The 17096-nt window shown below is 37.8% G+C and overlaps 1 protein-coding gene across 1 annotated transcript in view; it reads right to left on the minus strand.

The window, feature by feature from the left end:
- Positions 1-17096, minus strand: part of ARHGAP42 (Rho GTPase activating protein 42) — a 338134-nt gene that overhangs the window by 242953 nt on the left and 78085 nt on the right. Inside the window, exon 2 of the mRNA XM_043579877.1 lies at positions 6571-6666. Within this exon, the coding sequence (XP_043435812.1) occupies positions 6571-6666 (96 nt within the window). The remainder of the gene's footprint in view (positions 1-6570; positions 6667-17096) is intronic.

Genomic DNA, 17096 nt, shown 5'->3' on the forward strand with positions numbered 1-17096 from the left:
GAAACACAGGTTACTACCTCAAAGTGTTTTTATGCTATATAGGAATCCTTTTAAAACACACAAAGGAAACCATTTGCCATGCCTCCCACCCTGGACTATATTCTTATTTATCACTTGCAAAACTGGATTGAACAGTACCTTTCCATTGGACCTAACAGATGTTTCCTCGAAGTGGATGGATTTATTTGGCAAAAATGTATGCATTCATTCCCCATAGTAACTTCTCTAACAAAGAAAATGAAAAAGAAACTTCCAACTACTCCTTTGAAAAATTTCTTCCACTTCACACCCTCTGAGCAGGCATCAATGATCACTCTCAGGCTCCTGTCTATACATACCAAAGTGATTCAGACTTACAGTTAAGTCACTTTACCACTGTATCACACTTCTGAGAGGTAATCAAACAACAAATATTTGCACCTAGGCAAAGCACTCCTGGCTCAGGAAGACACAATGAAGCCCTTGTGACTTGAAATGTCACTATTTTAAATTTGTCTTAGTCTCACCTTTTGACATATTCTCCTAAAGAAGGAACAGGAAAGAACCTAAAACGTAGAGCACACTACAGACAACAGAGTATACAAAACTTGGTTCGGTTTGAGTTACCATCCATCCATCTAAACACATATAATTTGTACACAGGTTTCCATATAAAAGGTGTTTTTTTTTTTAAGATGTAACAGGTCTTCATTCTAAGAACTATTAAGCACTAACCATCATTATTGCTATGTCTGCATACCTGCATTCAAAACAGTAAATACATGAACTAGAATACATACATTAGTTATGTCAGAAAAATGTGAGCAATTATTACGAATGTATTTTGATCTGAATTACCTAATTGATGGCCTCATTTCTCCACTCAGAGCTGGGAGTTATAACCTTAGTTGACAAGTGGTTGTGTGTTGTCTGTCTCTACCACAGGAATTTTCTGTTTAGGTGTGTCTAAAGGAATGACGTCTCCACCTAAACTATTTACTAGCAAACTGACTCTCCTTCTTGGTAAATGTTTAATCTCTTAAGAGCAAGGTTCATGTTGTCCAAAACTTTCCTGAGAGTTACCACAGGCCATCATACAACATCGCTAACCAAGCTGTTTATGCACAATTGCAAATGGACTTTTCAATGGTTTCCAAGATTACATAGAATGAACAAGATCTGCCTCATATTAACGACTCATATTTTTATTGGCACTAGTGCAGGCTGACTAATATCTGATTTTTAATTTAGACTTTTAAGACTTTGGTTAAAAGTGGTTTCAAATTATAGGCACCAAATACAGGAACAAAACAAAGCAACTTTCAATCCCCAACCCTGGTATGGATATAAATTCTGAAGTGATAAACTAAGATTTACAGCCCTTTATTATCCTATACTCTCACATGCTAAATTCGCCTAGCAAAACAACCTAATAGGTAGATTCACATTAATAACTTTGAGCTTCTATTGTTTGAACAAGCCAGTGTAAACAGTGTTTTTAAATGGACAGTATTTTATTTTTTGTAGAGATAGCCTTTATTTCCTACTAGTAAGGTTTTAAGGCTAGACATGACTTTGGAAGTTATCAATTCCCATGCATGTCTTCACACCAGTACTGACACGGTGGGCATCGATTTTTGCATTTACACACATATTACTATGTAAATATAGTTAAATGATGGTACATTTGGTATCTGGTCTACCCATATAATTCTTTAAGAAGGATGGAGTCTTACACCAGTTTGTAATCACTCCATACCCTCCCTCACCAATTTGTAAGCCCCAAATGTCCAGCTGGTGAACTCCTAACTCCCTCCTAACTCAAGATCTTTAGTCAGTTCAAAAACTAAAGCAGTATACAAAGCAGGCAATTAGAGCAGCTGTGAGAAGTTAAGTTGGATGGATTCAACAAGCTGCTTCCCACCAGGCTAGCTCTGTAATTGGCAGATAAAAGGGAGCCATCAAAAGCTCACGTGCAGTTCACTTATCCTTAGAGAAGAAGAGTAATGACCTCTAACTGCTCTTAAATGGAAAGGAGGGTGCTAAAGAGAGAGCTCAAGATGCTGTCTTGCTTGGGACTTCAATTCTGGAAACAACTGACTTGTTCTCTGAGCCTGAGAAATTCCAGACTGGGTCCCAGACAACTAATTACATTTTGCTCCCTTCCAAGCCAGCAATGTCTCACTAACGCTGAAAATTAAACAAACAAACCCCAGCAAGCACAAGTCCAAAAGGGTGAGAGCAGAAGGGGACACGTGAAGAGTGGGACTGACTTACAGACCAGACACAGGCCTACACATCTAAAACACCCCGGAACAGCTTCCACAAATTAGGTAATTGTATTGATATGGAAACAGCACCTTCTTTTCCTTACTTTGCTCAGAATCTGTTTTTCGCCATATTCCACTGTAAGCACATTGAAAGCAGACATCTTATTCATCTTCCTACCACCTTCCCACCCATTCCCACCACAACTCACAGACAAAAAGTCTGCAAATGTCTTGACTTTACAAGTTATTTTTCATTGACATTGCTTATTTATAAAGAAGGAGTTTTTGTAAGTCATCGTTTTTAGTGGTTACATCATTGGTAAGTCTCAAAACTCCTCTGGCTGAGAGTGTCATGCTATTATTACTCAATACTACGTACGAGTCACAGTGGTCCCTATTTCATTCCTCTTATTAAATCAGAGGAATAAGAGGCTGAAACTGGGGCTTCAACACGCTATTTTAAACAAAGCTGAAACTATGTACCTTCCCATACAGAATTAAAACTGATGAGAAAAATAAAAATAAATAAAACTGATAAAGGTGGGTAAGGATAGTTCTTTGCACTGCATCCACTCCAGCCTTACCCAACAGTGTCAGGGATACATTCCTAGGTCACTGTACTTGGAACGACAACTTGCAATATCCTCATCATTCCTTCAGGTTAGGAACAGTTATTCAAGTCTTTTCCTCTTTCTTACACAGTTATTTCAAAATGTTTTGAATGTATTTGAGGGCTCAGATAAAAAGTGTTGGGTGGTGAGGATATGTGAACATACCTGTATTTTTACTTTATTTGTTTCTTACAATTTTTTTACAATACTTTTTGCTCTAAGTTAGGTTTTCCTAATAAAGTTTTAATGTTTAATTCAGATTCCCAATAACAGGAGCTACATAAGTCTCCTGATTGAAAGCAACAAGCAATATTATATCTACCCCTACATAGCATTCATCTTCTGTCCCCCAATCTTTTATCTAACTCCTTAGAGCCCCCAAAATACTAGAATTTCATCCACCATTCACTGCCCACCATAAATGTTAACCTACTGATCAATTCACACTTTTCAAATCTAATCTGCAAGAGCCACAACAACATCCATTTAGCCAAAGTGGAAAGAGACAAGCAGACCAATGTTGAATATCAAATTCACCACAATCTGGGAAAATCACCTAACATGCCTGAAATGCTGCAGGGCATGTATTTAAAAACCCTACCACTGCACTTACATGTGACTTCAAGAAGGTATTGTAAGTAAGAAGTTTAATGAAAATTAAGAGAAATATGCAGAAATGTTTACTTTACTCTTTAGCAAGACCAACTACAAGAACCTTAAATGTTCTAGAGTTTATTTCATAAGTTTATGTATATGAACCTGATGGAATAATTTGAAGTCATGAAATCATTAAGAATCATAATATCTATGAAAACCCAGAAGTATTTACCATAATCTTCTTTAAAAGAAAACAAATTTATATATATATACATATATATATATAATACATATATGTATATACATGTATACATATATAATATGTATATATATACACATATATAATATGTATTATATATATATTATATATAAGTAAAAAATTAAAGTTTATAGGGAAAACTATGTCATTTATTCAACAATTTAAGAGTCTACCATGAGTCAGGCCCTAGGTCAGGTGCCAAAGCTAAAGTAGTTTTACAAAAAGAAAAGACAGATCTGGCCTCTGCCTTCTTTGAACTACAATTACATTACTAAGTGAAAATAAATGCTATTATATAAATATGTGGGTTTTACTTTTTCTAAATAATAGTGCTAACATAGTAGTGTTTTAGTAATATAATCTAGGCTTTTTGGCCAGGTGTGTGTTACAAAGCCTATGCTGGTGGCTAGACATTTATGAAACAAATGTCAAGAAGTATTACACAAAAATGACAACCATTGTTCCAAGTGCCAGTGGCGCATGATCACTGATGGTGCCCTTTCTCATTCATTCTGTAAAGAAAAAGAAGTCATGCTGTTGAGGCCCATGTGGCAGTCCTCAACCTTCTTCCAACACGGCTCAGCTACTTTTCATCACAGCATTGAGGGAGGAGGAGTCATTGATGACTTCAAGAGACCAGCTACCTCTATACCCACTCAGAGTAGCTAACACTTCTAAAGGAAAAACCCAAAAAAGTGACCACCTGGCATAGCCCCTCTGAAAGCCTGCCACCTTGACCACCCTGTTGTATGCATAATGCAAATCCCATACGCAGCAAGATCTTGTTGAAGAACTCTGCATTCTGCCAGTGATTTCTCCAGAAGGAATTTTTGTGAATGTAGGCAAGCTAAAGCCACACAGTGAATCCAACTCATTCAGCTTATCTTCTCCTGAGAGCCTCTTTTTGGTGGGGATAAAATTGCCTTTTCCTCTCACAGCTAGGTTTGGACTTGCTACTTAGGTTTTCAGAAATAAAAATATACGGTTTATGAATACATATATAGCTGACAAAACAATGAAGAAAAAGAAATGGTAGAGGAAGCAGAGGAAGGTGATTGTTGAGGGGCATGTCAGGGATTATGAATCCTTGCTACTCAAAGTATGGTCCATGGACCAGCAATGTCAATATCACCTTTAAGTCCGTTAGAAATGCAGAATCACCCACTCCACCTGAGATCTTCTGCATCAGAATCTGCATTTCATAAGATCTCTAGCTGTTTCATATATACATTAAACTTTGAGAGTCACTGTTCAAAACACCTGTAATATTCTGTTTTTTATACCTGGAAGGTGAGTACATTTAGTATTATCTCCTAAATGTACATATTCTATACAGACTTTTGATTATGTGCCATGTCTCTAATTCAGCCTCAAATGGACCCACTATCTACAAACTGTTAAGTAAGTAGTGATTGTTAAAATGTAGGGAAAAGGAATGCTACATGAATCTGATCTTCAAACAGTAAAATCAGATACAGATTAAAACTTCAGAGATCACATAACCCCACCTCTTCACTTTATGGGAGATAAAACATCTGAATCAGGAATGGGCATGTCTAGGGGTCAGACTGCTTAATTATTAAGGCAAAGTTGGATTAGGGCTCAAGTTTCCTGATCCTCAGTAATGTTCTCTATCCTATAGTAATACTGGTTTAGTACATCATAACTGATTTCTTTCTTTATAAACAAATACTCATGTTAAAAGAAAAATCAAGCTGGGGCACCTGGGTGGCTCAGCTGGTTGAGTGACCAACTTCAGCTCAGGTCATGATCTCGTGGTTTGTGACTTAGAGCCCTGAGTCGGGCTCTGTGTTGACAGCTCAGAGCCTGGAGCCTGCTTTGGATTCTGTGTGTGTCTCTCTCTCTCTGCCCCTCCCCCACTCATGCTCTGTCTCTCTCTGCTTCCGAAATAAATAAACATTTAAAAAAATAAAAAGAAAAAAGAAAAATCAAGGGGTGGGTGCCTGGGTAGCTCAGTTGGTTAAGCATCTGACTTCAGCTCTGGTCATGATCTCACAGTTCTTGAGTTCGAGCCCCGCATCAGGCTCTGTGCTGACAGCTCAGAGCCTGGAGCCTGCTTCAGATTCTGTGTGTGTGTGTGTGTGTGTGTCTCTCTCTCTCTCTTTCTGCCCCTCCCCCATTCATGTGCGCACATGTGCTCTCTCTCTCTCTCTCTCTCTCTCTCTCAAAAATAAACAAACATTAAAGAAAATTTTTAAAAATAAAAATTAAAAAAAAGGAGAAATCAAGGGGCACCTGGGTGCCTCAGTCGGTTCAGCATCTGACTCTTGATTTCAGCTCAGGTCATGATCCTAGGGTCCCACATTGATCTCCATGCTCATTGCACTGAGCATGGAGTCTGCTTAAGATTCTCTTTCTCTCTCCCTCTGCTCCTCTCCCTCACTCACGTACTCTCTCTCTCTAAAATAAAATTTAAAAAGAAGAATACATTTTTAAAAAGAGAGAAACCGGTCTTACATTTTTTAAAAAGTAAAATAATTCTTAAAACCAGTACCTTGTATATTTAATAGTGGATGTCCAATATGTATTTGAGTGAATGATTCACTTTGAGGCAGAGACAAACATTGTTATCTACCTCTTATCAAAGGGCTAAGCTAAATTATAGAATGATGAATAAATAATTTCCTTATGGAAAAAAACAAGAGTTCAATTTTTAGACAGTATATAATACTCTCCTCTACAATAACCAAAAATTGCCCTAATACTTTTATTAAAGTCAGAATATTTTACATGTTTAGTATTTGGGTATGTGAATCTGTTTGATTTCAATGAAATCACTATCTGAAGCAGGACTTTTAAATTACATAGAATACTAAAGAACAGTAGTACTCACCAATACTAATTTCATCATCTGTTTCAGCATCACCAATACATTCAAATTGGAAATCTTGCAGTGACTGGGAAAATTTCTGTACTGCCATAGACAGATCTGCAATTAAAAAGTTTTAAAAAATCATAAGTTGAAGATACCATGAGATACTCTAGAGTTTCCATGTGTATTATTATGTAACTCTGATTTTAATATTATATTTACCAGAACCTTTCAAATACTAGCTTGACAAATTTAAGCAGAATTTAAGAAGACTACTAAAGAATTATTTTAGGAACTGGATCTGCTCTGCTCACTGGGGATTTGCCCATGTAAGAAAGTTTTTGGTGCTAGTTGTGTATTATATGGAAGCCAATTCCCAAAGCCTTTATGAAAGAACTACCATTCATTCCCTATAAATGGAGCATTGATTAAAAAAAAAAAAAAAAAAGAATGCTACTAAGGTTGCTGGTGGGGTGGGGTGAAAGGGAGGGGAAAGCAGCCAACTTTTGATTAGAAAGGGTCACCAATATATAGACTATAGAGCAGGTAGGGAATGTGTTTTTAACCAATAAACTACTGAATTAGGTCTCCTAAAGTGAAAGGCCACCTGAAAGGCTATTTACAAATAACCTTGTAATTTATAGGGGACCTCAAGCTAAATATATTCTTCAATCCAGGCTTCAGCCTGAATAAAGTCCAGAGTGTGACTAAATCCAGAAGAATTCTTTATTCTTGGAGAGAATAAAGTAAAGCCCAGAATAATGAGAAGTAAATCCCTGGGATACAGCCTAACAGAGTGATTAAGAATGCAGACTCTGGAGCCAGGCTGCCTGGGTGGAAATCCAAGTCCCACCAAGTATTTACTATGTGACCTTGGGCAAATTATTTAACTCCGCTGAGCCTCTGTTTCCTCATCTGTAAAGAGTGAATAATAATGGCATAACCACCATAGAGTTCTTTCAAGGACTGAGCAAATTAATGTTTGCAAAGGATTCTGAACTGAGCCTGGCATTTGATAAACACTGTATAAGTTTTTTAAGTAAAATTATAAATCACTCTGAGAGTGCAGCATCACGGAGGCTTTAAAGGTTCCACCTCTCAGAGCCACTCTGATCATCCATACTAACCTTTCCACAGAAGTCTGTGCCAGTAGGAAAACATACTTTTCTGGAATTCACTATACACTTCACTTAGTGGTATTTCCCATGGGTTCAAGTCCAATACGTAAACTCTTCATTTTAATTTAAGCAACAGGACCCAATGAACACTCTCTCCTTAACTAGTGTTTAGTCAGGCTCCTCTGAGCCCTCATCTTGTCTAGTTTTCTGCCTTGGCTCTCAGTCCTCACTTGGCCTACAGAGCCCAGTTTTAGCAAGAATCTTGCCAAGTCAGTTTAGAGAAAACTCCCCAACTCTGGATACCCAACCAAAATCTTCATCCCCTACATTTAGTCCTTCACCTGCCTTCACCAAGAATCCTCCTTATCTTTGATGTCTTCTCCTAGTAAATGGAATGGTGTTCCATCCACCAACACCCGCTCTATCCTGGCCTCAAGCCTGCTCCTTGGCTATAAATCCCCACTTGTTCTTGTTGCATTCAGAGGTGAGTATGCTCTCTCTCCCCTATTGAGTGTGGTAAGCTTGACACCTTTAGCAGTCTTGAATAAAGTCCTCCTTAACATTTTAACCAGTGTCAGCATAATTTTTTCTTTAAGAGAACACTTGTGATCTTGTGCCTAGACATGACGTCAGGACTTACTGTGGTAACCCACCATTCACGAAACCGTAAGCAGCTATCAATGTAAGTACTCATGAATGAACAGATCTTCAAACTTTAAGGTCACTTTTCTGTGTCACTATTACCCAAAGAACTCACCAACACCCTGAACAAATACAATTTTGAAGATGACAAGCCTCAAGCTTCAGAGAGGCTCTAAAAAAAAAAAAAAAATCAAAATACACACACGAGACAGATTTTTTGAAAAAACAAATTATTCTCTGGAAAGATGATGGTACTCATAGATAACCCCTCTTTTCACAAGAGGACTAAAACTTTGGGCCAGCTACACATTCTGCTTGAGAGGTACTTTCAATTTAAGAGAGAAAATTTTAGGGGCACCTGGATGGCTCAGTAGGTTAGGCGACTGACTTCGGGTTAGGTCATGATCTCACAGTTTGTGAGTTCGAGCCCCATGTCTGTGCTGACAGCTCAGAGCCTGGAGCCTACTTCAGATTCTGTGTCTCCCCTCTCTCCACCCTTCCCCTGCTCACGCTCTGTGTCTCTCTGTCTCTCAATAATAAATAAATGTTTAAAAAATTTTTTTAAAAAAGAGAGAAAGTTCGATCAGCTTAAGAATGTCTCTGGACTGGACTTTCAAGAAGAAAGATGAAGCGAGCCTTCTTAATGAATTAATAGTCAATGAAAACACAAACACTTTATTAGAACTAGACTTCACCAATTACCTTTGAGGCCTTGGACAATCACCCATCCTTCCATTTTTTTCTTATCTTTACAATAGAGCAGTAATACTGATCTCACAGGATTGTTCTAACGACTAAATGAAGTATGTGCCTGGTACATACTAGGCAACTCAATAAGCGGTATCAGTTATTATCATTCAAGTCCAGCTCATAAAAGTGGGGAAGTTGCCTGGCCTTCCAGACAGAAGTGCACTGTGCAGAAGTACGCATTTATCTGACAGTGCACAGCTCTGATACGATGGGTAGAGAAATCATAACACCCTACATCAAATGTTATGAGAAGACAAAGAAAGAAAGTAGACTCCTGGGATATTTTAAGCCAAGCTATATGTGCGTACTCTCCCCGAGACAGGGAAAGCATCCCATTTAATGTCCCTGTATTTTTCTATGTACAATAAAAAGAGCTTATGGTAAAATGGATTTGAAGTCACAGAAGCAATTCCTACAGTAGAGTTGAGATGAGGGATGGTACATACAGGTGAAATCAGTGTGCTTACGAGAACTCTGTAAGAGAGATCGTTCCTTCTCTACCCTCCTCACCACTAATTCCTCTCAGTTTCCCCTCAAATTCAGTGAGCTATCTGGAAGCTTTGTCGAAAGGAACTCTGGCACAACATCCCACAACCGACCATTTATTCCTGAACTACTCTTTGCTTGCTCCTTCACTAAGAAAGATAAGCTGCTTTCTCCTTTCATAGACATCACAGTGGGTGCACTAGAATAATGCCTGTCTCCAGACAAGACCACAGGAGCCCACTTTACCGGCTACTCTTGTCAACATAGCCAAGTGATTGAGAGTGTGAGTTCTAGCAGCAGATTACCTGGGCTAATTTCCTGCCTCTACCTATCAGTGACATGACTGTGGGCAAGTTCCTTAACTTCTCTGTACCTCAGTATCCTCATCTGTTAAGTGGAACAGAATGTGTCTCTCAGGGTTACTGTGAGGAGTAAATGAGTTAAATATAGATGAAGAACTTAAAACAGTGTCTGGCACATTGTTAAGCATTTAAAAAATGTTGGCTAATTTTTATTTAAGCCTTCCTTTGGGTGGAGTAATGTCATTCCTCAGTAAAGATGAGGCTCTATACTTTCTGAATTCCCCATAATTCTGAACTTAAAAACATTAAAATACAGATATGTTAACTTGTAAAAAAAAAAAAGTGTTGGCTATTTCCATGTAAACATCTTAGAAAACTAAAAAAAAATGTTTCAGGAATGAAGGTAGCAGCTATTAGACCTTAGATAACCTTGGAAAGTGCGCAAAAAAAAAAAAAAACCCCACCTGTTGACAGCAGTTTCAAATTCTCTCTTACTGCACTCCAATTGGGCTATGACGGAGACAACCTGATTATTCAGTATTTGAGTAAGAGATACATGTCTATTTCAACACTAGAATGAAAACTGCACAAATGATCTCTGCATAGTCCTTTTGGGAGCATAATGAGACAGAATTATATTTCAAAAACTTGGTTCTCAAGTTAATTCAGATAACAATTCCAAAAATAAAGGGAAGTTCAAAATATGACTTATTTTCAACTTCAAGTGTCTGCGTTCTTGATTTTCCTTTTATTTGTTCTCCTTTTCTAAAAACCATAGTAATAATCAGGTCAAAAATATTACCAAGATAAAGAACTTGCCAGATATTTTCTGCCTGTAACATTGGTCAGTCTGCAAAATGAGGAATCCAGCTCACAGCTTTTAATCTTGGCTCCATGTCACTCTGAACTAGAAAGCACAACACCTTCAACTGACTTGAAACTGCATGAAACAACATACTATTCCCTAAATGTCCAAAATTCCTAAACAATGCCCAGATGCATACAACAGAAGTACCGGTTCTAAAACCTTCTAAATAAAATTGATTCACATCTGATTAAAACCTAATTTTTAAAATTCTATTGTTGAATTTTAAAGTATCAAAATGTATAATGATAAGAACCTACATTTTCTCTTAAATACAAAAAGAAAGATCAAGTGTATAAAACATGACAGAGAATTCTAGTTTAGGCAAAAGTGTCTCTTTCTCCCTATTTCTATTAGAACTTGAGAACAAACAAGAAAAAAATCCCAGTCAGAGCTGCCTGGCTACATTCTAAGGTGAATGTAGAGGAATAACATTTACTAGCAAGCAAGACTGTACATAGTAAAGATGTCATTAAGTAGCACCCGTACCATATATTTTCTGTTTGTCTAACCTGCAAGTTAAGCACGGATGTCTTCATATGTATTCACATTAAGTTGGAAGAAATTACACTAGGCTTTAATTACTGAGGAATGTTTTTATATCAAAGAGTTAACCTGTAGCACCCATGATTAGATGATGCAAATGAAACATTAAACTTCATTTCATTAGAGAAATAAAACACACTTAGTAAATAATTATAACTCTTCTTATATATTAGGAGCCGCCTTTTACTTTAGAAGTGTTAATGAAATTATTTTTACAATGTTATCTATGGAGGTGAGCTATATTTATGTCAGAGCAAGTACAACCAGCAAGTCTACTGGTACAAGGCAGTTCTTCCTGAAACCCAGTTGATCTGAGATTGAATTTAAGATTCAGAGGGGCAATGTGTTGCAGACATATGTGTTGTAGAATTATACTCACACTACCATGCAGAAGGCAGACAGTACAAAGCAACAGGAATACAAAGGTAAACATAAGATATAACCTTTCCTCCAAAAGGGCGCAGTCCAATAGGAACATGGGGCATGTAAATAAATCCTATCATAGGTCAATTGATAAGGTGTATTACAGAGGTTAATAACACCATCACTACAGGGGCACCTGGGTGGCTCAGTCAGTTAAGCATCCAACTTTTGATTTCGGCTCAAGTCATGATCTCAGAATTCATGAGATGGAGCCCACAGCTCTGAGCTGACAGCACAGAGCCTACCTGGGATTCTCTCTCTCCCTCCCTCTCTCTCTCTCTCCCTCTAAATAAATAAATAAATAAATAAATAAATAAATAAATAAATAAATAAAACTTAAAAAATAAATAAATAACACCATCACTACAGATGGTACTTACTACATGCTGGATACTTTTCCAAGTACTTAATGTAAATTAAACCATTAATTCTCAAAACAGCCACAAAAAGCAGATATTATCACTCCAACTTTACAGATAAAAAAACTGAGGCACAGACAAGTTAAGTGACTTCCCCAAGTTCATACAAGCTAGTAAATAACAGAGCCAGATTTTCAACCCAGGAAGCCTGGCTCCGGAATCCCCATTTAACCATATTACCACACTGCTCTGCACATAAAGGAAGCAAATAAGAAGGCAAAATCAGGGGTGCCTGGGTGGCCCAGTTAAGCGTCTGACTCGTTTTCAGCTTGGTCATGATCTCACAGTTCGTGAGTTTGAGCCCCACATCAGGCTCCATGCTGACAGCGCAAAGCCTGCTTAGGATTCCGTCTCCCTCTCTCTGACCTTCCTCTGCTTGCTCTGTATCTCTGTCTCAAAATAAATAAATAAACATTTACCAAAAAAAAAGAAGAAAAAGGCACAGTCAGTTCTGCCTGAGTGCATAGGGGAAGGCTTTTCACAAGAATCAATGAAAACAGATTTGACAACGCACTAGGCATGGCCAAGTTTACAAAATGTACAGGATCTTCCAAAAGGCATCTCCTACCTACATATCCAACCACACCTATCCAGATTCACTCCAAGCTGGGGTACTGGTTAACACTAGAAACAAACATCCAGTCTCTTATAACTATGTTTATATTGTTATTCCACTTTCTAGAGATATACTCTTCTTCATGGTCTCTTTCAAGAATTCGCTCAAGCTCCCATTTCCTCCAAATATCCCTTCCTGATCCCTTCTAGTTTAGCATAATCTCCTCTTATATTTTACACTCCATGCTGTGACTCACTTGCTATGCATCCTCTATTTTACCTTTTACCCTGTTCACCCTGTTTTAAATAGTGTAATAAAGGTAGGAAGTTTTATCGTCTACAAATACTATCCAAGTATTCAGCACCATTTCTTATACACTTGAGCTCACTTTTTGAAAGCATGAATCTCTGTAAGGTAGATAAATTCTTTCAACTTTCCGGATGCCTTTCACCTTCCCTTCTCCTTACTCTTGCAAACACCTGATGTGGCTTTTCAACCACTGGTAAAATGTGGATTGTCAACTTTCCAAAAATAGTAAGTAATAAAATGTTTTTCTATTTACAAGAAGCTTTGATATACATTCACAATAATGATAGCAAGAGTATTGATAAGATGTTTTATTATTTCAAAACTCTTACATATTGTTTCCTAATTCTCACACAAAACTATGAGGGCTGACGCTCTGAAATTTAAGTACTAACTTAATTAGCCCAATGTCTAAGGAGAGCTGGACTCCAATCTGGACAGGTCTTCTACTCCCCAAATATGACATTCTCTCTGCTACATACCACAGCTAATTCCCAATGACTAACAGGCACTAAAACCAGGGAGGGTGTGTCCTTTAACAACATCTAACTAAGCCTTTATCTGCTCTATAAACTCTAAAATAGTAAGACTCCAAGTATGGAACTATACATTAGAGCTAGCTATGCTCATTAGCATGGTATAAGGTAGCAGCAAACATACGTTAGATAGTCATTATGAAACACCATGCTAGAAGCCAAAGGACACACACAGCATTCTTACACTTTCTAATGCCACAAGATAACTGAATAATATTCTAGGTGTTAAGCTTTTTGAAGGTAGATATATATTCTTCATCTCATTTTGCCCTTAGTGCCCAATAGAAAGCAGACTCAAAAGAGACCAGAGGGACCAGAAATACAGAAGTGTACACCAATGTGTTAATATAAAAATCCACTATAGATTTTACTTTACTGAAAAGCTTATGGCATTGGGAACATACATGAGTATAAATGGAAGCCTTAACTTACTAAAAAGTATACTGAACACTACACAGCAGAATATTCAAGAAATTATCCACTAAGCCTGGGTTTTTAACACCTGCAGTTATGTTTTTAGTGTTCTCTCTGAGAGCCACAAATGTCAGACTGATAGATGGAGAAAAGTCAAAGGAAAAGAACACTAGGTGTGGTCAAGTATTATAAAAATGCAATGAGAACTTGTCAATAAAAATCATTTCTATGGCTCTCATCTAAACAAAGTTTTAAATGCCCACTTTGTTATTTCCCTATTTACATAAATGGGTAGAAAATACTGGTTGTCCAATATTAACAGTTAAAGAAAAGTCTTCATAAAGAAGGTCCAGGACAAAGCTTAGTACTACTAGTCACTCAATATATGTATCTTGAGCTAAAGTGAAAATGAGTGACTTACAGTAATGGGATCAAGCAATTTTCTTTCCTTGCAGGCCTTGAGAAACGCTGTTGCATGTAGCAATAGCCATGTTCACAGGAGGTCACCGAAGACAAAAATCACAGAGGGCAATGGGGCACTGATGCCGTTCTTCATCCCTCTGGAAATGCAAAAAGAACAGACTACTCTCGGCCACTAAATTAACTTGCTGTATTTGCGAATGGAATAACATTGCTTTGGAACTGTAAAGTTGGCCTAGCTTTAGATGTCTTTATTCATTTTTATGCTATATGTGTGTTCAGGGTATTATTTCTGGATCCTGTTTTGGATAAATGTACCTTTGTGGTAGGCAGTGTAAGTCAAAGCATCTGTTTTCAGTGATAAAGTCTTATGTGATGAATGTTGCTCAGATCTGGGAAGAAGTCCTTCATTAGAATCAATCATTCTTTCATGTCATGAATTAAGTGTGCACATGAGTGGAACAGATATGGTCACCAATCCTGGGACCTCCACGTACTGCATGCAATGTGTCTTAGAGCAAGCACTTAGCTTCCCTGAATCTCAGGTTCTACATGTACAAAAAAAAGACAGTAAACCCTTGCGAGACTGTCATGAATATTACACAAAACTAGCTTAGCACAGTGTCTGGTACAGAACAGAACAAACTTGAAATACTGGTTCTCAACAAATGTTAACTATTAAACCACTATTTACTAAGATGGCAAATGCAGAATATGAAATATTTTCATTGTAAGCATAACACATTTAGTCTGTGAATTAAATTACTATCTTCAGGACAGCTTCAGTGAAAAAAAATAGTGGTGCTGACCTCTAAGACCAGTTTGTAATCCCATAAGTGATATGTGTCTGGCAAGTAGCTCCATAAGATTCCAACCTAAAAACATAAGCGTCCGACTTCAGCCAGGTCACGATCTCGCGGTCCGTGAGTTCGAGCCCCGCGTCAGGCTCTGGGCTAATGGCTCAGAGCCTGGAGCCTGTTTCAGATTCTGTATCTCCCTCTCTCTCTCTGCCCCTCCCCCGTTCATGCTCTGTCTCTCTCTGTCCCAAAAATAAATAAAAAACGTTGAAAAAAAAAAAAAAAGATTCCAACCTAAAAACAAACAGGAACCAACAGTTGGGCAGATTTTATCCGCAGTTTCAATAAAGCTACAAATTCCATGAAAATTAAAAATGAAAACCCACAAAGGCTTCACTGCTACTAGAAGTAAAGTTAAAAATAGAAAGTTCAAAGTATGAAGTAAACCACCCATCTTTCTATCCTGGGGGAAAAACTTGAAAAAGGAAGGGTAAGGAAACAATGGCACACTGTAGTTTCTCAGGATTCTCTCCCTTCCTCAATAAGCATTCCTTTGCTGCCTTTGACTTTTCTCTTCCTCACACTCACACTTTCCTTTAGTATGATTAGTCCTCAGTCACCTTGTTTTACCCCAAAACTTGTTTTCTTTCAAAAAGTACTGTACATTGGGGCACCTGGGTGGCTCAGTTGCTTTAAGCAGCCGACTTCGGCTCAGTTCATGATCGCATGGTTTGTGGGTTCAAGCCTCTGAACAGCTCAGAGCCTGGAGCCTGCTTCAGATTCTGTATCTCCCTCTCTCTCTGCCCCTCCCCCACTCATGCTCAGTCTCTGTCTCAAAATGAATATGTTAAAAAAAAATTTTTTTAACTACTGTATATTTATATGCAGGAAACTCCAAAGTGGGGGTTTAACTCTGAATGCTGCACTTCCAAGCAAAATTGAATAAAATATCCCCTGCCTTTTTTTGATTTAGGTAAAAAACACTGACATGGAGAACTTTGCAGGTTTCCTAAGCTTCCCAGCAACACAGGATGTCCTGGCACATTTTCCTGGTCTACTATCCCACCCATACCTCTCCCTAGTCCAATCACTCATTTCCTACTACTTGCCAAGCACCTACAACTTACACTCTTACAGATACAGCAACAGTGAAGTGTTTTAGTGTTCTACCCTCACCTCCAGCCCACTTTTCTTTTGACTACCTGAAGTATCCTATCTATCGAAGATAATGACTCAGGAAGAGTATTTAGTGTTACCTTACCTTTCATGTCACACAGCAGCCTATTGCTAATTCTTAAAGCTTACTTTTTCAATCAGCACCTTCTTGATATTATATACCAAACACATTTGTGATAAAATTGGACTAGTTAAATTACCTTCTTAAAGCACCACATGAGTTGTTACCTACTATGCAATTCAAGCATATCATCTTTCTATTAGGTTTTTCAGGACATCTTTTTTCTCAAACGTCTTTACATCCTCAAATATGCCTTGGCCAAACAAACCACTCTAAACTTTAGTTCTCTCAACATCCATGAAGTCATTCCCCATGTTGGAAATATTCCTTTGCTTTCTGTTAATGACCTTCAAATGTCTTCAAATACAGAGGTACTCACAGCTCTGCTGTGAAGCTTCATCATACCTCAAAGAACATCTGGCTATACTTGAAGATGAAGCATGTAGCTCCCTTCAGTCTTTTTGAAGCAACTTTAAGACCCACCTCTCCAGATTAATCTAAAAGCCACTCTAAATAATCCAGTCATAGCAACACATCTGCTGGTTTACAGATATCAAATACTGACATGCCTTATCATACACAATAGTATGTCAAGAGTTCACAAAGCCATGGATAATTTTAGTGTTATGTTCTTGGTGTTGTAACTTTTACTAGAAAACTGGGGAGATAGAACCTCATTAGTTTTATCCTCTTTCACATATTTTTGAAAGTACATATTGTGAGTAAACCA

The sequence above is a fragment of the Prionailurus bengalensis genome, chromosome D1 (assembly GCF_016509475.1).
Source record: "Prionailurus bengalensis isolate Pbe53 chromosome D1, Fcat_Pben_1.1_paternal_pri, whole genome shotgun sequence".
NCBI classification, from domain to species: Eukaryota; Metazoa; Chordata; class Mammalia; order Carnivora; family Felidae; genus Prionailurus; species Prionailurus bengalensis.